The 22,657-nt window shown below is 42.0% G+C and overlaps 1 protein-coding gene across 2 annotated transcripts in view; it reads right to left on the bottom strand.

The window, feature by feature from the left end:
- LOC310855260 (tetraspanin-4-like) overlaps positions 1 to 22,657 on the bottom strand; it is a gene marked incomplete at its 5' end in the record, with an annotated part of 266,914 nt that overhangs the window by 56,499 nt on the left and 187,758 nt on the right. For both annotated transcript variants that reach the window (XM_083760197.1, XM_083760196.1), the window contains one exon: positions 5,829 to 5,903. In XM_083760197.1, the coding sequence (XP_083616323.1) occupies positions 5,829 to 5,903 (75 nt within the window). The remainder of the gene's footprint in view (positions 1 to 5,828; positions 5,904 to 22,657) is intronic.

Below are 22,657 nucleotides of genomic sequence, written 5' to 3' on the forward strand. Positions count from 1 at the left end.
ATATCACTTCATAACGTGAACAGCAATTTACTGTACAACACATTTGTGATGGTAAATTACGTAATTAAAACATTTTCCCCCTCTGGTTAATTCACTGCAATATAGCGTCTGTTCAGAGAGAGATCGTTTCACATTATTTACTAAGCTTCTTGTCAGATGACTCAGCAGCGTGGGGTCATACGGTATACTTTTAATGATGCATTTAATGATGCATGCAATGTGTGTGTGTGTGTGTGTGTGTGTGTGTGTGTGTGTGTGTGTGTGTGTGTGTGTGTGTGTGTGTGTGTGTGTGTGTGTGTGTGTGTGTGTGTGTGTGTGTGTGTGTGTGCGTGCGTGCGTGCGTGTGTGAGTGCGTGGCCCTGCCTTTGTTGAAAATTGTGCAGTAATTATGTGTTCTGAGTAAGTCTATGCAGTCCTTTGCATTTTCCTTCGTCTTTCTTTATTGCAAAGCGAGAGAGAGAGAGAGACCTTTAAATCTCCTGTGGGGATCGTTCAGATGGTCATGATGAGGCCTCAGGTGGGAGCCATTAATGCTTTAAGTGCGTTGCTCTCAGAGACACTCCATACACTAGTAGTCTACGACCTTATGATTACCACAAGGCCCGTCTGTGGATGGTGGAACTCAGTCAGTACTGCACCAGTGTTCGTCTGTGGATGGTGGAACTCAGTCAGTACTACTACTGCACCAGTGTTCGTCTGTGGATGGTGGAACTCAGTCAGTACTACTACTGCACCAGTGTTCGTCTGTGGATGGTGGAACTCAGTCAGTACTACTACTGCACCAGTGGTCGTCTGTGGATGGTGGAACTCAGTCAGTACTGCACCAGTGTTCGTCTGTGGATGGTGGAACTCAGAACTGCACCAGTGTTAATTTCCTCTTTCTCTTGTACTGCTTGTTACTGTGGCCCGGGCCAGTGTAATATGAACTGGATGTGGTTCATGATCCACCCCATCCAGTTAATATTACAACGGGATCAACATGCATGGGTTCGTAACTTCGTATGAACCTATCAGAAATTGGCTAAAAAGAAGATGGACAAAAGGAAGTAAGGAACCGTGTCAAAAAACATCTTCAGACACGTCCCGACATTTTGTTGGTGAAAGGTCAAGTTCAAGAAGGTCATGTTGTTGAGAATGTATTCTCCTGTGGCGATGAGCCATGCATCTCAACTATAAACACACCTCAGCCAGGCACGCCTTATGGCTCTGTCTCCGTGTTTACAGAGGGAACTAAAGCATCCAGAATGGATGAGCTGAGATAAATAGAGATTTATGAAGCGAGGGGGAAGTGAGACAGTAGGCATTTCTCTACCCCTGTGTCCTCAAAGCCTCCCCTCCTATTGTAGACATGCAGACACAGAAAGCAAACAGAACGCGACTGATGCTCATTGAGCACTTCCACTAAACAAGTCGTTCAAGGCACAATATTTAGTGGACGTGTTTTCACTGCAGGGAACATGAATAGGCACAATAAGCACTTATGTATGTGAAGCCCCCGCATCGTCGCTGAAAGACCTGCCCACTCCACTTAAACCAATTCATACTGGAGCAGGCAGCAGCCGTCACCGGCAAAGCCACTTAACCACATGACGCCATGGCGTCCCGAAATTCTAAGCATTTCATAATAATCTAACCCATTCTGGGCGGGAACCCATTCTTGTCCTCCATTGCCGCGCCAGTCTCGCTCGCGGCTGTGAACTGCCGATGGGACTATCATTATGCTTACCACAACCTCAATAATGTTTTACATGTTACATCCTATACTTTTCATCCCATTATTTTTTTACCCCACGGTTTTGCAACCCATTTTTTCACCCAGTGTCAATTATCTAATGATCTAATGCAGGGGTTCTCAACCCGTGGGTCGCGACCCCTAGGGCAGTCACGACCCCTAGGGCAGTCACGACCCCTAGGGCGGTCGCAACTTTTTTTTTTGCAACTGAATGGCTGGAAAATAGAAATGAAGAGTTTACATAGTACACATAGTACATGCATACACTTTCTTTAATGATTATATCTGGTTTCAGTATTCATTTATGATATATTTTCTCTATTATTAAGGTTATTTTTGCAGTCAGTTTGTATTGGTGGTGGGGAGGGGGAGGGGGGCTGGTGTCGCAAGACATGGCCAAAGCATTTCCGGGGGTCCCCAGCCAAAAACGTTGAGAACCCCTGATCTAATGTAATCCTGGGCGCTACAATTCCTCTGCCAACCTGGGGGGGCAGCGGACTGACCTCATGCTTCCTTCTATGCAAGCCACTTCTTTTCACCTGCCAGGGGGAGTTTCCCCGGCCGGACGTAGCGTGTGGAATTCTGAGCCATTCTGAGCACTAAAAACCACTAATGACGCGTGCACTGAGGATTGCTATGTATGCTGTTTCTACCATGGGAAGCCTATGGTGGCTATAGCGACGGTGGCTAAAATAAGGTAAAAATAATCATTATAAAGCTGGATTAATGCTCTTTAATCAAATCTCGTGAATGGCCAAGATGGTAATAATAGCTTTTCTCGAGGTTCTAGAGGTTGGCATGAAATGTAAAGACAAGTCATTTTGTGTTTGGTTGCGCTCGGGTGTTGCACTCTAAAAATAGCAGATCTACAAGCTCACAACGTGTCAACTAAACCATCTTCAAGCTCCCAATGTAGTTTTACTAAGTACATTTAGATTTCTGGACTTTTACTTTTACAGAGTAAAAAGTACTTAACCCTTTTACTGCTGCCATTTATTGAGAAATTAGGACCTAATTCATGCCAGCATTTTTTTAATTTGAGCTCTTATTTTGAAAAGCCACATTTTGCCTCAACCGGAAGTGAGCTTATCCCTGCCAGCTTTACGTTGCCAAGACAACCTTTGTTTACATGATCGAAAAATGCCGGTACATTTTTGCACTCCACAACGTCGGCTCGTGCCGTCAAAGAAACGCTGTTTTGACCAAAAATGCCATCTGGGACAAGGAATAGGAGATACAGGCGATTGAAAGAAACGGATAGAATGGATTCTTATGGCGACGGTGAATTAATATGAACGATCCAGTGCAGTGCTAACAACAGTGCTAGCTAACCGGCTAACGTGAGTAGCATTATGGCTTGATCAATCATATGCACTAATAAAGGGCAATTGCCGAAGGGCTTCGGCAATGGCAGCAAGCGTTAATATCAAATTAATGCTTCAATTGCCGAAGGGCTTCGGCAATGGCAGGAAGACGGTTAAGTAAAAAAAAAAAAGTAGTACTACATTCTTTTTCAGAAGTCAGTGTGCTCTCACAGTGTGTTTCTGACTCCAGAGCACCCCCTAGCGGGACACACCCAGACAGCACCCCAGGGAAAGGCTAAGCAATCAACAAGCCACAATTAACAACATGCTGTCTGGGCACCCGGCATGTAATCAAATCATCTTGCATGTTGGAGCAATCAATGGTATTCACCACCCAGTCCCAGAACCAATCACAAGACTGATCAGAATTGTCAAATTACTGAAGCAGCGGCCATTTCATCAGACAGTGGAGACCAGTGTTGATTTCAACAGGAAAGTTTGATTTTGTTTTAGTCATAGTCTGCTGAATAACATTTTATTTCGTTTTAGTCATATTTTAGTCTGAAATGTTAGTTATATTGAAATTAAATGTTTTATTGTTAGTATAGTTTTAGTTGACTAAATATCATACGATTTTAGATCTATTTTCAGAGCGCAACCAAACGTAAAATGACTTGTCTTTTAGTTCTACTCGATCTCTTCTCCACCCTAACATTTTAGTCTATTGTATTTGTTGATGAAATTGTCAATATATTTAGTCTATTAGTTTTCATTTAGTTTTCGTCAGTGAAAAAGGGTAGTTACGAACATTGTCCGTCATAGTTTTAGTCAACAAAATCAAGACTGATACAGAAGAGGACAGAGCTAACCGCTTCGGTGTGTTCTAGGAGCACAGCAGACGTACTCCTCTTCAAAGCCGATGGACAACCATCCAAAACCACCAAACAAGCTCACTGTAAAATTACCGTTTCTCCTCTGTCACAGAATAAAAAAAAGAACTGACATCGATCATAATCCCCGAGCTGCTCTCTTCTCCCCAAATGTGTCCCCAACTCCACCCATGTCCCTCCTCTGCAAACTGTTAATAAAGTATTCAATCAATCAATCAATCAATCAATCAATCAAACGATCAGACCCAGGACAAAATGGTACCGGCATCCTGTCACCACATGTCATATTAGAGCCTAACCCTCGATCGGACGAACCGGATCAAACATTGAGGAAACATGGATTCGTTCCAGCACATTTCAGAACCGTTTCCGGGAACCAAATTTGATCACACTGTCAGAGCTATACAATTACAGCAATGCCAATGGTTCTCAACTGTTTGAATCTCAAGGACCACCTTAACTCTGAAGTGTACAAAATGGAAGCAAATGGCTCACCAAAGTCAGGCCTGTTTTAACACATTAATCTAAAAAATAGCTGCTCTGCATTGATATTAATGTATAATATCTATTAAAAGAGGTAAAAGCAGTGGAGGTCTTCACTGTCTGGTGATCACACCCAGTGATCATGTGTCAGAAAAGGTTGCACCCCTCCTCCCCCACCCTGTTTCCTTCGAGTGTCTGTGCGTGTGTGTGTGTTTTGTCCTGAAAGTACTCTGTTTGTTTGACGTGAAACTGACAGCCATCAGCTGGCATCGACAGAACACCAAAGTAACAGAACACAAAATCATTGTGTGTGTGTGTGTGTGTGTGTGTGTGTGTGTGTGTGTGTGTGTGTGTATGTGTGCACATCTGACAGAGTGATGTGAAGTGATTTTCTCCGTCTGCCAACAGCTTGTACTGCTCCTCTTTCTAACCTGATGTTAGGCACGCACACACGCACACACACACACACACACACACACACACACACACACACACACACACACACACACACACACACACACACACACACACAATAGGAGAGCAGCCAGTTACAACGTGCATGGACGGCAAAGCACTGTTACATGCAGTACAGCTGACATGTCGGACACAGGACAACAGACATAAATCATGGATAAAGGAAACAACGCCTCCTCCAAAATGAGCGGCTTCCTATAATGGCTGAAACTGAGCAGTACCTCGTTACTTACGCACATGCCCTAGGCTGCCAAAAATAACAAACTAAAAGTTTACATCTGTAGCCTAGCTGTGAGATGGTCTGCACTATAGCTGCTGATACTTCAGCACTTTGGTTAGAAAGGCTTCTTCCAGGCTATAGTCAAAGGTACAGCCGACCTCGAGAATGAACACCTCTCTCACACACACACACACACACACACACACACACACACACACACACACACACACACACACACACATACACAGGTTGTGACCAGGTTTCAGACTGAAACTCCAAAAGAAAATGTACGGGGAAAAAACTACCCGGTATGCTGATTATGTACGATGATACCAGGATTTAGGATAAACTTCACATATTCTGATGTTGCACGATGGTACCAGGATTTAGGATAAACATCATACTGTAACTATGCTGATGATGTACGATGGTACCAGGATTTAGGATAAACATCATACTGTAACTATGCTGATGATGTACGATGGTACCAGGATTTAGGCTAAACATCATACTGTAACTATGCTGATGATGTACGATGGTACCAGGATTTAGGTTAAACATCATACTGTAACTATGCTGATGATGTACGATGGTACCAGGATTTAGGATAAACATCATACTGTAACTATGCTGATGATGTACGATGGTACCAGGATTTGGGATAAACTTGATGGTACACACCAGGATTCAGGCTTAACATGGTAAAGTGAAGCAGGATGTCTTACCTGGTCTTGATAGATGGAGAAGAGCATGATGAACAGAATCTCCAAGAAGAAGATGAGCAGGAGCAGGATGAAGAACTGTGGACAGATAGAGAAGGAACAGCACACATACCGATTAGATATGTTTATTTTTATTTTTCCATCAGCACATGTATTATTAGGGGTCAAGCCCAAAGAGCGTAGACACCTTTTGTTTTCATGCCATTTTGGCAGTTTTGGTGTTCTGTGCTAAATTCTGCAATATGGCAGAGAGCCGTGAGGATCCCTCAGAAACTGAAGCTCACAGTACGTTTTAACAGCAGACGAGCATCGGCTGACACATCGCCCGTCATCGCCCAAAAAGATGAATTATTTGTATATTTTCGGGCGACGTTGCCCCGCCCACTTTTCACCTGTTCGCCTCCTATCGCCGGTAGTCGCCGGGTCCCATAGACAAATAATAGAGAATTCGTCTGGCTTTCGCCCGCTGTTAAAACGTACTGTCACACTCATTCGTCAAAAGACCTCTGACCTTTAGATCTCTCAATGAGGCTCATTGTTAGGATTTGCTCGATCCATTTTTTGGCCACGTCACAGCAATTGCATTTCCATACATGCAAATTGAGTCTGACTCTGGTTACGGGACTACAGCGTTCACAAACAACCCCTTCAGCCAATCAGCGCAATAAAGAAACTGACGCCATGTTTTCTTTTTGGGCATGACCCCGTCTTATAGCTGCTTGCAGCTATATTTGTTGTTATTATGGTTTAATATGTCATGTCATTGCTGTCCCAAACCGTTCCTACCTGACTGTAGGAAGTAACACTGCAGTCAGGAACCTGGGGGTCATTATTGATTCTGAAATGAATTCCGTTTACGCACATGAATCATGCCACCAAGACTGCCTTCTTTCATCTTAGAAACATTGCACAAATTAGAGCCCATCTATTGCAGCATTTAACATTTCATTTTATATGGTTAAAATGTGGTTATATTTATGTAGAAAACAGAAGAACTATTATAATTATTATATAGTTATAGCTTTATAACTAAAGCTAGCAAAAATAAACTAGAATAAAAAACAGTACAGTAGTGCAACCCGTGGATGCAGAGGTCTTTGTTTTTCTCGTGCAGACACACACACACACACACACACACACACACACACACACACACACACACACACACACATGGATGTGGTTTCTGCCCGACAGCAACAATACGAGCATTGATTTAGAGCAGTGATTAAGTCTTCAGAGATCAGATCACGTATGTCTGAGACGTCCTGATGTGTACTTTTAATATAGCATCTTCCAAGGCCATGATATAGTACACTCCTGAAAGTGATTAATTCAAGACAAAAGGAGTAGAGACATGTCTCCCGTTTCAGTGTGAGAGCTTGAAAGGTCTTGTGCTTGTGTGCGTGCGTGCCTGCGTGCCTGCCTGCGTGCGTGCGTGCGTGCGTGCGTGCGTGCGTGCCTGCGTGCCTGCCTGCCTGCCTGCGTGCGTGCGTGCGACCGTGCGTGCGCGCTCGTGCGTACGTATGCTATCACCTGGTCCTCGCAGGTGTAGCAATACAAACTTGCGTGCATTAGTGGAACAAGTACTCACATCCTTTACTTAAGTAAAAGTATCAATACTGCAATGTAGAAATAAGTCCAGAATTCAAAATATACTGGAGTAAAAGTACAATTAAAAAGTATTGGCATCAAAAGGTACTTAAAGTACCAGAAGTAAAAGTAGTAATTATGCTAAATTAAAGTACTAAAGTTTTCAAATAATAGTAGTGTAGTAAAAGTACAACATTTGGATATTGAACAATTGGAGTAGAAATACAAAGAAATATTGGAAAGTAAAATACAAAGTAGAATGAGTGGAAGGATCACACAGAAATGATTGAAGAGCATCTCCATTGAGCGTGCAGCTGTGTGTATTTCTGGCAGCTAGCAGCACAGTGGAAGAGGAAGAGGAAGAGGAGGAGGAGGAACTAAATTATGTGCTCCCTGGCGGGGACAGGTTTGAGCCGGTGATTTACACCAGTGCACCTCTCAATTTATTAGCAGTCATATATTTTACGGGACTCTCTGTGGCTTGCTAGATGAGTTGCTTGATAGGCCTGCACACACCCAGCAGCCAGCGGAGTGCTTACAACGGTTACCAGCTCATCCATCAGGCCAAAGGGGGGGGAAAGAAACTTTTGTTCCTCTCGCAGCTTTGGAGTGCAGCGGCTATCATGATCGTCTGTGTCGGGTGGAAACCTCATCAAAAGTTAAGATTGCAGGGCGCCCGCTGGCCTGGTGGTCCAGGCGCATGCCACGTATAGGCTACTGGCCTGACAGCGCGTCACGTGTTCAGGTCCCTTTCATGACGACCTTTGCTGCGTGTCTCTCCCCTTCTCTCTCTCCCTCTTTCCTGTAATTCCTCACTAGTAACTATCAATAAAGGCAAAAAGCTTAATTGTAAGCGTTTCGAGCTCGCGGTTCTGCTACTTTTGCTGCTTTCGTGTGACACTGTAGTTGTAATGATAAAGTAAGGTGTTCGTTTAGGGACAGAAAACACACAAGGTTAGAATATGGAGTTAAGAGGTTTCTGCCCAACAGCAACAACATTGACAGCAGCAACTACCAATTATTTTCATAATCAATTAAACACATGCACCATAGCATCCCTATTCTGGACATGTAATAAGAGTGACCGGAACAGGGGGAACCAGGTACGTATTTCTGGGCACCATTTCTTCAGGGTAGACAGCAACCTGGAGCCCGGTTCTGATTCTCTCTTCCCCCCAACACGGGCCAGGCAGATGGCCGTCCACCCTGGAGCCCGGTTCTGATTCACTTCATTCTGCTTAGACTTTTCTCCCTGAGACTGCCACTAGAATACTTGCTCTGGGGCAGGTCTCTGCTCTGTATGTAAAGTGTCTTGAGACAGCTTGTGATTTGGCACTTTATAAAAACATGGTGGTGGTGACCACATTTAGTCATTTACATTCCCCCCAGCCTGATTTCTGTTTTCAGTCTGGCTCCGTAGGCTACAACTATAATTGACACAAGTAATTTAAAATTATTTATTTATTTTTAACAATTAAATACTTGCTTCCTGCTTGCTCATGGGACAAATTAGAGCCTGTGTTTGGTGAGACATGACAGGGAGACAAAATACAACCACCTTGATTGTTATATTGTATGAACATACCATACCACCACCAGATTGGACTTTTACTTGAGTATTTTTTAACATTGTGGCAAAACAAAAACCAATGGTCACAGGCTCACAGACTTACTAGCGGCATACAGTATCTCCTGAATGTCGGAGATTGTTCTGACAGACTATCCCATGGAAGATGACGTCGTCATCATCATCATCATCATCATCATCATCATCATCATCAGAGAAGGACAGGATGAAAAGCCTTTGATTTGAGTCAGACTGGAGTGCCTTTCTCTAGCCATGTTTTATCACAATTACCCAGACACCACCTGTACTCACGGGAGAGAACAAGAAATGGCTCCATTTTGCCAAGCAGCATAACCATCCTTCTACCTACGAGGCCTCCACTTTGACAAGCAGCAGAACCATCGCTTCTGCTTTCTGGTAATATCATCTCGGTTGTATATGTCCAAAATGGTTACGTTTCAGGATTCAGGATTTCAGGATAGCAAAAGTAGCAGATCCACAAGCTCGAAGCGTGTTGTGAAATTGCTTTTGTGTGACACTGACACTGTACTTATGATCAAGTAGGTCAAGGTCAAGGTCAAGTTTATTACTGGGCACTTCGTTTTACAGCAGATAATAAAAGCTCTCAAAGACATTACAAACAGTACAACATACATAACAACAGACATACGTATACATTATCACAAGATACAGATTACAGATGTTACATTAAATATAAAGTGCAACCAGGGCTAAATTGCACCGAGTGTATAACTACAAGTAGGGTGTTAATTTGCGAAAAAAGTGGAGATAAGAGGTTTCTGCCTGACAGCAACAATACTAAACCCAGTACTGGGGGCACTTTTACTTTACTCGTGTTTCCAATTTTCTGATATTTTATACTCCAATACATGTCAGAGGTGAATATTGCACTTTTTACTCCAATTAAATTATTTCACGGCTTTAGTTATTTCCAGTAGTTACTGCACATGTATATTATTATTACAACACTATTTTATCTACTTTTGAACTTGTAGATAAACAATGACACATTTTGGCAAATTTGAGTTTTACTTTGGTACTGAAATATATGTTGATGCCAATAGGTCTACTTTTGTACTTTTAATAAAGTAAGATTGTGTAAACAGGACTTTTGCCTATAATAAAATCACACCTGTGTGAAGTGAGGGGCACTCTTATCAGCATAGCAACATCATACATCATCTAATTCTGGCCAATCACAATTTGCATCCTCACTTTTCTGCCCTACAAATAATTATAATAATTAATCTATCTATAAATGCACCACATATCTGTGTGTACGTACATCTGTAATCCACATAACTGGAGAACCGTTCGCCCCACCGACTTCAATTGACACACGCGTTCCACACCACCACAGGGAGTGCAGTGACTGGTCTGTCGGATAGCTGGTTGTACAGAACCAGCACAAAAGCCTCTGCCCGGGATCCGGACAACAATCACACCTGATTACCTCTAGAACTCCATATACGGAGCTGGCCTGTTCTGAGACCACAGTGATGTTCTGACATCTGTATAGACTCCACATTTGGGCATGCCTGACAAAGAACTCCATATATGGGCATAAAAGGGACATAGTATATTATTATAATATGCAAATATGTCTTCCTGGTGTATTCCCGGCTTCTTCCTGAAAGCTGAAAGCCTTTGAGTCAAAAAGCCAAAATCAGCCAATCCTCTTATTATCGTACAACTAACTAAATATACAACTGCCACGGGCATAGCTTAAGTCCAAGTATTGTTATCTGTCGAGTATTGTGCAATGTCTGACATCTCTCTACCAGCCACATACAATGGGTGTCCCCCGTGGCACAATCGTTATGCGATGCTCAACCAATGGCATGCACATCTCCAGGGGCGCGTGAACATTTTCATGAGGAGGGGGGGGGGGGATATCCCCCCCCCCCCACACTTTTACGCATAATTACGTAGATTTTCTGTGTTTTTTTATCGGATTCACAGCAAAACACTGCCAACACAGCAAAACACATGCAGCCACGGTACATGGCTTTTTTGGAGGGAATAATCCCCCCTCCTCATGAAACTGAGGGGGTCGATCCCCCCCCTGTCTGCACACCTGCACGTCTCCCACCCAATCACGCCGGCCAATCACAATTTGCATCCTCACTGATTCACATGATTCCGCATGAGTACTTTTACTTTTGCTACTTTCACATTTACTTTATACATTGTGGCATAGCTATTTTTTATTTATTGTAACCCATTAAAACATGTGTTCTCAAAAATAGCAGATGTACAAACTCTTGAAAGTGTTAAAACATTTTCACTTCAGATGGGGATCCGCGGCCAAAAACATATCCTTTTGGGGGTTCTTTTATTGGCACGAAAATGTTTCAGAACTACTGATTTAGAAGGCATTTGTAGAATCGGGACCATGGGTCAAGTAAAAAACAGAAAGAATCTTCCACAATTTTCCAGAGAAGAAAAGAAAGTGAGGTCACCCTCACCACCAGTTAGACAAGAACATAACCATGCCTTCTGGTTTCTGTGAATATTCTTAGCCCTAAGCTGTTATCCATCCTGAATGGAACTACAGCACTACATTGTGCTTTCATAATACATTATTCCAAAATGGAATTATCTGGAGGAATTACGGCAGAGTCGCACATTAGAATAGGTTATGTAGTTGCTGCAATTAACCATTAATGTGTGCAAAAAGCCATGTGTGGATATAGAAAGGATATCAATTATAAAAGAAATGGCTGGGAGCCAATTAAATGGAGTGCCAAGGGGTATGTCTTTATGGCTGCTTTGATGATGCATAATAGAGCCAACGTGACAGATGTAATTTATCAATTACGACTGGGAGGAAAACGCTCCATAAACATCTGGGTGAAAGGGAGGCATTTTTGCTCCAGGAGAAACAAGCAGATATACAAACAAACAGACTAACAGGTGTCTGATAGCATCAAAGAACCAGCATAATGTTCCTGCCAAATCAAAGAGCAATTTCATGTAAGTTTGTGCACGTTGTAGAGGTGGAGGCCTTAGAACAAGCAGGATAAATAAGCTGTTTTTACCAATTGTAACTGTAGTATGCTACTCAACACAACACAATGGGTGTCAATATTACAAATAATTAATTCATAATAAATGACCGTTTTCATCATGCATGGGGAAATTTGGTTTTAGCTCCACCCGACTGAGGGCTGCCCACTAGAGGAGCGTCGATGGGGGTGCAAATATGCTATGACGGGACAAGATCAAGACGAAGACTGCAATCTGACTAATTACTGGGATTTTACATTTTACATGCATTGCAACTTACCGTTGCAAGTGTTACAGGTCTGTTAAAACCACTGAACCAAGCTAGCTGTTTTCCCGTTTTGAGGCAACACATTAAGGTGGCGGTCCAGAGAGAACTAAACTGTCATTATGCTTTAAAAACATACACATCAGCATGATGAACTTCCAAAAAGTGTCTGAACAAATGTAGCGATTCACACAAAAAAAGTAGAAATGGCACTGATCCTGTCTCCTGGTCTTGCATATGGTACCACTTACATCTGGTTATATCTGGAGTATATATATATTTTTTAATATCTCTAAGTATAATACTAAGCAGAGGAAAATAAACTAACAAGGTTAGCTAGCTTTATTTTCAAAATAATAGCTTTTGAATCACTTAATTATGTTGGGAGTGTCATGCTTGATATATTTCTGACCTGGCCTCGAACCAGGGACAACCCGAGGCCTCCGGGCAGCTCTAACCATTAGCCCCATTACTGTACCTGCTACACACAGTATAGTAAGGCTCAGTTAAATACATGAATGAGGACAAAACCAGGGTCCTTGTGTTCAGCCCCATTCGTACTTCATCCTGCGACGGTGTCGTGCCACGGAAATAGCCGACCTACAGGTCACATTCGAGGGAGCATAAACTAGGTCTTAACAGAACTGTATCTATTAGAATGTTCAATGTTGGGGTTTATTGAATCACGGCAGCACGGTAAAATAACGTATTAATGAATAGCTGCTCCTGCTCTGATATATCTCTTTGAGCCTCAGATGTATATTGTATTGTATTTAATTGAAGTGTACAATGTGAAGTTTGTATACTTGCCATTTTTTTAATCTGTTATGATTTGAATTGCCATGGTTCTCAGCTGGAATGCTTACTGTAGTCAATCTGTTTGTTGTGCTGCGTCCTGCTGTGCTGCCCATGGGATGTGTGAAATATCTTGGCCAGCACTGTCTTGTAAAGGATACTGTCTCAATGTGTTTTTACTGCTGAAATAAAAGTTGTATGGCTTATCAACAGACTACAATTCTGGTTAAGCCCAGTGTTGATTTCGTTGACTAAATGACGAGAAATGTTCGTCGACTATTTTTTTCACTGACAAAAACTAAATAACAACTAAGCTATTATGACTAAGACTATACCAGTCATCAGAACCAAGGACAGGTGTTTTCAATGAATCTAACATGGTTAAGAATTGAGTTTGAAGTCAGAAGGAAGGGGGCGTGTCAGACAAAATTAATATCAAATATATAAATGCTTCTGGGGTGTTCACAAAAACCTGAGCCTAATATCCATAACCATCTTGTGTATATAAGGGTATATTGACGTTATATAGTCTTGTGTATATTATGCCCAATTTCACACATTTACACAATTTACAATTGCTATTGAGTAAAGGGTCTTTATCCAGAGCGGCTTACAATAAACAAGGCACACATACATCAAATGCAGAGAGACAGTGTATTGCCTCGGAAATCTAGGATCATATAGTTAAACCAAGAACCTAGCCTTCTAAGCCTTAGTCTAAACAATGCCATATTGTGAACCCAGTCTGTCTATATTACCATGCTATGAATTACATTTTAAGTTAACCTTTGTATAAGACTGCATGGTCTCATGCTTGTAGTATCAGATGGGACTCAGAGGCTATTCTAAATTCTTGGCAGAACACCAGACCAGACCAGCTCAGCTCATATTTAATGCCTGAGTCGGTGAGTCCACAGCTGCCGTTGTAATTTGTTGTGGACAAACAAGACCTCTCCCCCTTGTTGCCTGTGGACACTTTAATCTCAAACATAAAACACGGCACCTTTTGTTCGTTCACAAAAGCTTGTGAACGTGAGTTTGTGAGCTTCTGAACGGCAAACAATCCCTCCGCTCGAACGCACACGAATCAAGTCCTCTTTATCCAGTGCTCCACGTGGGTTGCCTTGTACATACTGCCTGTGACATTATATTGTAATGCTGTGTTCACACTGGCAGACACAACTACCATTGATTTTCAATGGAAGCCTGCAGCGACACGAAGTTACAAAGCTGCAGTAATTGAATTTTTAAATTGAACAGGCTATCATTCATATTCAATGGAAGCCAGTGACATGAGGATACAAGGCTTTTGTGAAAAGTAACAGTAATCCGAAGAAAAAAAGTATTAGGTTGTAATGCTGTGCATCTACAAGCTCATAACGTGTCGCACTATAGAGGGTACTGTATGTGCGTGACATCATCATCATCATACCCGGAAGTTATGCAGGAACGCCAACCAATACTTGGTTTGGTCCTCACAAAACACGCATGCAAACGCGTACGCACGCACGCAAACGCGCTCACACAAACGCGCTCACACAAATGCGCGCATGCACGTGCCACGCATGCACACACACACACACACACCATGTGTGCTGTGATAAAGGGCCTACAGTGGATGTCAGCAGTGTTGAGTAATAGTCAGCTTCAGTATTTTTTATTTATTTTAGTTATGTTGACACAGGAGTATGGTATATCACATGAATAAATGCATGTTTCTTCTCTGGAAAATAATAAAATAATATGTGGCTTTCTAATGTGATTTCCTTTGTCTCTTTCAGTAGCTTACTGTAACTATATTTACAGTAGTTTTGGAGATTAACAGCAAATTATACTTGGCCCTAATTGCATTGTTTCCCTTATACCTATATCTTATTTATCTTTTATATTGTTGTTGTTGAAATGTTAAAATAGCTCATTTACATTGACGTGTTGTGAGCTTGTAGATAGACTATTTTCAATATTTAAAAATGTTTTTTCAAAATCGTAAAAAAAAAACATGAAATATGATTTAGGCACAAATCACTTAATGGATAAGAAAGCATATTGAAACACATCCAGAACCTTATACGTGAACACAAGCTGTAGCGAATGGAAACACATCCAGAAGAACCCATGCAATAGGTTTCTCAGCATGGAACGGTCCACTCAGTCCTTGAAGTGGAAAAGAGCTATTGCATATCGTTGTTGTTGTTGTTGGGGCAGAAAACCTCTTATCTCCATATTCTAACTTTTTGTGCGTTTTCCATACATGAACACCATACTTGATCATACTAGTACAGAGTCACACAAAAGCATCCAAAGCAGCAGATCTAGGAGCTCAAAATGCCGTGCAAATTGACACGCTTCGAGCTGATCACTATCAGTTTGCTACTTTAAAGCTTTTGAATTTGAATCATGAAAAGCAACAGTTTTGGACACATGAGGTTTCCACCCAACAGAGACGATAATAAAGTTGTGCTAAGGGATCCAACCGTGTGTGGCTACTAGGTATTTGTATTTATTTGAACTCAGTTCACGCAGAGGCCTGCACATGTCTTGAAGAGGTCTGTACGACTGTATCATTGATTCTGTATTTTACACAAAACACATTTGTCTGGCGGTGAGAAGAACCATAGCTATGTACTTAATATACTACGCTTAAAGGGTAAGACCACTTTTTTGGAGGTTTGTGTTGTTTTCTTACCTTATTATGGTCAAACTAGTCTAGTCCAGGAGTTATTTCGCTCCATTGTGCAGTTTTATAGAAAATAACTTTATAAAAATACCAGCCCAATGAGCCCATTGACTTACATTGTAGCAGGGAAACAGCTCTCAAAGTCACTCTTTTAGCACATGAACGAACGCAACAAAAGCTGATTCTGACAGCTTATGACATCAGGAAAACTCATGCGGTTTTATTTTCGGGTTTTAACGTATATTTATTAAGGTACTATTTTGTTTGGAGAGACACTGAAGCTGCAATGCGGTCTTCCGTTTCCGGTTTCATTTGTAAACAAGGAAGCACGCTGGCTGCCTGTGTTGTACGCTGAGAGCACCCAATCCATCTGCAGTCGAGCAGTACCCCCGACACAGACACCCACGGCAAGCAGTCATAAGTTTGTAGGCTTACGATACTTTTAGAACGGAGGATGAAGTGCGCTGTTCCAGATTGTTGCAGTTAGAGTTGGACCAATCGGATCGTAGTACCACGTCACGTGAAAACAGAAGTGATTCGGTTGGCGTAAGCATACCTACCAGATCTTCTTTCTACACAAATTAGTCAAAACAAGACAACGTTGACATTTTTTATTAAAACTAAAACCGCATGAGTTTTCCTGATGTCATAAGCTGTCAGAATCAGCTTTTGTTGCGTTCGTTCATGTGCTAAAAGAGTGACTTTGAGAGCTGTTTCCCGGCTACAATGTAAGTCAATGGGCTCATTGGGCTGGTATTTTTATAAAGTTATTTTCTATAAAACTGCACAATGGAGTGAATTAACTCCTGGACTGGACTAGTTTGACCATAATAAGGTAAGAAAACAACCCAAACCTCAAAAAAAGTGGTCTTACCCTTTAAAGGAGGGTCAGCTTGTTTCAGGTTAATCTTCGAGAAATGTAATGAGGTAGTGTTGTGGATCCCCACCAAATGAAAGCCTTACTACTGTATAATTGTTATTTAATACAACATTAGAGAGAGAACATCACATTAGTAGAAGTTTTGTCCACTCGGCGGTCATTGCTGAATTAAACAAACTGGAGATTATATGTGTATTTACTGTATTTGTGTACCAACTTTCCCCATGCATTTCTAAGCTACATCCAAATAACAGTGGATACAGAGAAACACACAGGGGCACATGCACATAGATTGAATTTCAGGTATAAACGGCAATGAGATGTCACTGCATGGATTAAAATGTAAGTACGGCTAAAATAGGTCACTTTCAAATTAAATTTGCTACACTAAAACTTTGTCAAACTACGTTGTTTGTGTGGGTTGAAGTTATCAAATTTGATTCATATTCACATCTAGTGCTGCCAACAAATATTCTATATCTGAAAATATTTTCGAATCAAAAAAATGAATGAATAACCAAATATATAAAATGAAGGTTCGAATATATATTTTTTAGTTATTATTATTATTAGTTTTCGCGAGACGGTGCCATGGGTAAGCGACGCGTTGTGACTTGTGAGCTTGTAGATTAGTTATATTTGCAACGCGACACGCCGACACCGGCATACATTAAAGAATAAATAAGCTGCCTCGTACTCGCACAGGGCGTGCGGGGCCTCGGGAGCCTTTTACGTTATTTGCGCAGTGGGTGTACGCTGCTCAGAAGGGTGAAATCTTCCGTCAACAGCATCTAGTGATCAGAATCTGGGACAGGCTTTGCTTCGGTGTTGTTTCGGACAGACGGGAGAGTATATTTTTAGACAACACACAGATCTATCGCTCATCAATCTTCAATCATGAAGCGACTTTATCCTTCAGGAAATTATAAAAAGATAAATAAAATGCTGAAGGATGAAATGTGGTGCCGGGTCCGGCAGCAGCAGCAATGCAGTGTTCTGTTCTGTGAATTAATACTGCCTCCGTGCCTCGTTTTGATAAGGCTGTGTGGTAGGATTGCTCATTTAAGAAAAATGTCTGTGAAGATTTACTGGAGAAGGGAGAATGCATGCGTAGTGTTCCAACTCGGTTTTCAGCAGCACCAATGCGCGGAGAGAGAGTTGCGCCAGCAATGCGATCTTAAATGTTATGTCTCAGGTTGTATTGGTGTAAATATAATTATTAATAAATCCGAATGGCTTGAAATGAAATCCGAAATCCGAAGGGGTCGAATTGCTCGAATCCACGTGGGTTTTTAAAACGAATATCCGATTGTAATTTTTGGACAATTCCGGCAGCACTATTCACATCCCCTGTATAATTTCCACTTCATCACACATAGCACAGCAGCGTGGAGAAGATAGTCTTTTGCAAGTTGTTTTGGAGCGCAGTGGGACCTGGTAAAGTTCCTTCTGAAAGTAAGTATGTCATCATTGACACATACTGTATGGCAGTGTTGGGACCCCCGGGGCGTCCTTAAGGATGTTTAGGGGTTTCTCACAACGCATTACATCATGTATATTGTATACTGTAAATAATAAATATCAGGGGTAGGCAACCTTAAGGCACGGGGGCCAACATTGGCATAGGGGAGGGTGATAACTGGCATAAGTCAGAGAGAGACACTTTTTTCTTTATACATACATACATACATACATAAAATTGGTCAGTTAAATTAAATCCTGTCACATCTCTAAGCCATTCTTAGCAGTTTTGTCCTCTGCTATCCTGCATTTGTGTCCTGTCCTCCTCTAGCAGAAAGTGACACTACCACTGTATCCTGCTCCTGTCAAGGGAAGCCCCCTGAAGGATGGACTAACAGTTATTTATGGCCTGTTGTGTTTGGAGCCAGGCAACTGCTGAACTGATCTCCCTTTTCAGTGGTTGGGGGGGGGGGGGGGGGTGTGTGTGTGTGTGTGTGAGACCACCGTCCTGCTCCACAGATACATTCCATGCTAATTCTTTAGCTGACTCTTTCTGTCTGGAGGCTCTCTGTCTGTTAGACACTGCAACAAGACAGTGTTCATTTCGATTTTGTCAACTGAAACTGAACTGAACTGAAACTATGACAGCAAACAAAATATGACTTCAACCAAGACTAAGGGCTATATCTTGCGCCACCCCTTAAAACACATTCCCTGCCGGCATGTTTTCGGCACCTCAGTAGCCCTTGCCAGGCAAAAACTACTACATGACTATAAATTGCGGGTCCTTCGACCGGCCATCTTAAACCGGAAGTAAGAGTGCATCCTGTCCGTCGCTCAATCAGGTCCCAGACTAGCATGCAAGATGATAATATGCTAACCGGAGAGATAATGTGTCCTCGAAATGTGTGTCGATCTACAACCACAAAAAGTGAAAGTGCATTTTGATGCAAATAAATTAAACCAAATTGACCCGTAACGTTTCCATTTGGTACAGCATGGAATTGTAGACAGCATCTTATACAACAATACCACAATATTCTAATTGTTCGGTCTGAGAGGCTAAATCTCATAAAATGGTGGTCCGTGGCTCAAATGACGAATAAGTAATGGGCCTTGATATGAAAAGGGTTGAACACTATTCTACATTGTACTATTGCTACTTTTACTAAACAAAACAGAAATGACTACTGCTTCTACCACTGACAGACAGCTGAAGTAACTGCATTCTCATTTTAGAGGGTCAGACCACGTTATGCGTCTCTCTCTCTCTCTCTATCTCTCTGGACCCAATTCATCTCAAATGCCACTTGTCCTGCTGTGCTGCTGATGATGTGAAAGGCCTCGTTGTGTGTAAAGCAATTTGCTTCTTATTTTTCACCCAACCCTGACCTCACCTTTCTAGACTGTACGTCCTGATTGGCTCTTTGGTGCTACACCCTGTTCTCTCTCAGTCTGCTCTTTGACCCCTATACGTATTGTCTGTCCAGTTTTATTAGTTGGAAACATACAGTAGGCTATATAACATGAATTGCTTTTCGTACCGATATAGGAATTGAAGTTTCTGGATAACAATCACGGCCAGGAATACTATAGGTCCTTAAATGTCTCTCACTTTGAGAGAAAGCAGAAAACGTTTTGGATCATTCCCAGTATTGCGGTTGATTCAGTTCCATTGCCTACATTGCATTTATTAGGGTTGGGACGATATGGGTACCTCACGATGCGATATATATATCGCGATATTAGGCCCTCGATAACGATAATATCACAATAATCGATATATTGCGATATTTGCGATATATAGATAATGAAATTTCATCAACGATATATCACTACAAAATACTTGGAACTGAAAAAAACGCTATTGTCATGCTCGGACACAGGGAGGGACACACACATAGCTGTCTATAGTGGTTGCACCACTCAAACACTAAATTAATAATACTCAATAAACTCCCCCTTTACCTCATACCCTCATCATAATACCTCACAAACACTACCAACTGACCATTATTACTGGTATCATCATAATGCCTCACAAACACCACCAACTGACCATTATCACTGGTATCATCATAATACCTCACAAACACCACCAACTGACCATTATCACTGGTATCATCATAATACCTCACAAACACCACCAACTGACCATTATCCCTGGTATCATCATAATACCTCACAAACACCACCAACTGACCATTATCCCTGGTATCATCATAATGCCTCACAAACACCACCAACTGACCATTATCCCTGGTATCATCATAATACCTCACAAACACCACCAACTGACCATTATCACTGGTATCATCATAATACCTCACAAACACCACCAACTGACCATTATTACTGGTATCATCATAATGCCTCACAAACACCACCAACTGACCATTATCACTGGTATCATCATAATACCTCACAAACACCACCAACTGACCATTATCCCTGGTATCATCATAATGCCTCACAAACACCACCAACTGACCATTATCCCTGGTATCATCATAATACCTCACAAACACCACCAACTGACCATTATCCCTGGTATTATCATAATGCCTCACAAACACCACCAACTGACCATTATCACTGGTATCATCATAATGCCTCACAAACACCAACTGACCATTATCCCTGGTATCATCATAATACCTCACAAACACCACCAACTGACCATTATCCCTGGTATCATCATAATGCCTCACAAACACCACCAACTGACCATTATCACTGGTGTCAGTGGACTTGTCCACTGCTGGGGAAATGCATTCTGCATTTTGTATTCTCACAAAGCTGTTTGGACAAATCACCATCCAGTATAATTCAGTACTTCTGGTTGCTGAGGAATCTGAGAGTGGGATTTGCTTTATTTTAGCTGTCATTTACTCCTTTTCTAAACATGTTGTTCATCGCTTCATTATGAACAACATTTAAATTTAGATTTTTACGATATTGATATTTTAATAATCGTTATCGATTATTTATCGCTGGAGGACGTATCGATATATATCGATATTTTGATATTTCAGCACACCCCTAGCATTTATTAGGGGAAAGCCCATATTGTTTTTCTACTGTCTAGTACAGCAATATGGTAGAGGGTCATGGGAAAGAATGAAGAACTGAAGCCGTCACCATCATTCTGACCTTAAGATCTCCCAGTTAGATGATTGGATCTACTCGCGGGATTTCCGTAGGCTGGTTAACCACTCCCCCTTGAAATCTCATTTCCATTCATTTGTGCGGAAGAGTCTGGACCCTGCTAATGCATGGTTGGCTGCGGGAGTAGTGTTGACAGACAACCCTTTCAGCCAATCAGTGTAAGAAAAAGTGGCGTCATCTCCAGTCTCCAACCAGGGAATTGTGTTAGCTGTGGTTGAGTTGCTGGCTACTCGATAACTGATAGATCCCCGATTTTCTCTGTAGAGACCGGCAGACCAATGGATGCTAAAGCAGCAACAGCTAGGCTGGAGAAGTCACCTCTGAGTTCTCCTCCAGTGGTGGTGAGCCTAGTGGGGCCGGTAGAGCTTCTGCTGGGTGCTGGCATGATTGCTGGTGTATGCACTGCTGTGCCATGGTGGTAGCCTATACGGGTTTATAGGCGTCCTCGCGTCGAAAATAAGTTTGCCCTGTTTTTTCTCATGGTGCCATTGCTGTCTCTCTGCTGTCTCATAAATCAAATGAAGAATGAGGCCGGGGCATTGTGTGTGCGCCTGCATGCTGTTTATATGCCATGATGACGTGAAAACCGGTTCTGTGAATGGGGATGCAGTCAGACACATTTCACACTTGAGATATTGGCACAAAAGACTCAACATCCTCCAGACACGCAGAAGCCTTGAATAGGCCTATAGGGGGTAGGGGGCAGCGGTGGCCGAACGGTTTGCGGAGCGGTCTTGATATTGGAAGGTCGCTAGTTCGTATCCCTGGACCGGCACGTTAGAATTACCACCATTGAAGTGCCCTTGAACAAGGCATTGAACCCCTACCATGAAATGTTCTATGAGCAGGGCCTGGCTGTAAACAAGTTCTTGAGCTTAGTCCAGTTACCCTGGGTAAACATAGTAACTTTCTTTCTTATATAGCAAAGCAATACACACAAAAGTCGCTTGGTTGAGGGGAGGCACAGCGTAACTGCGAGAGGCTTTTGCCTGGCCGTGCCTTCAGTGAATCCGCGCTTGTTTAGAACAGAACAGAATGTCTTGTATTGGCTTTTGTGGCATGTGGGGGCTGACTTAACCCATTAAGACCTGAGGTCCAGATTCTACAAATGTCTTATAATTCCTAACAGTTTTCTGAAAATCTCCTGTTGCTGTCAGTGGTGCTTAAACTCTTTAATGTCAAGGACCCCCAAAATTATATGTATTTTGCCACCAACCCCCTTCAAAAATAGCAGATCTACAAGCTCATAGAGCAGCACGAAGTGATGCGCCATGAGTTTATATTTTCTTTTTTTGAATAGCCTAGCCACGGTTCACATGCCACTCGTACTTCATGTTTGCCCAATAATAACAAACATTAATAAAAGGAACTTTTATCCGAGCTGTTTTTTTGCCATATG

This window comes from Protomyctophum parallelum, assembly GCF_964188405.1.
Source record: "Protomyctophum parallelum genome assembly, chromosome: 2".
NCBI classification, from domain to species: domain Eukaryota; kingdom Metazoa; phylum Chordata; class Actinopteri; order Myctophiformes; family Myctophidae; genus Protomyctophum; species Protomyctophum parallelum.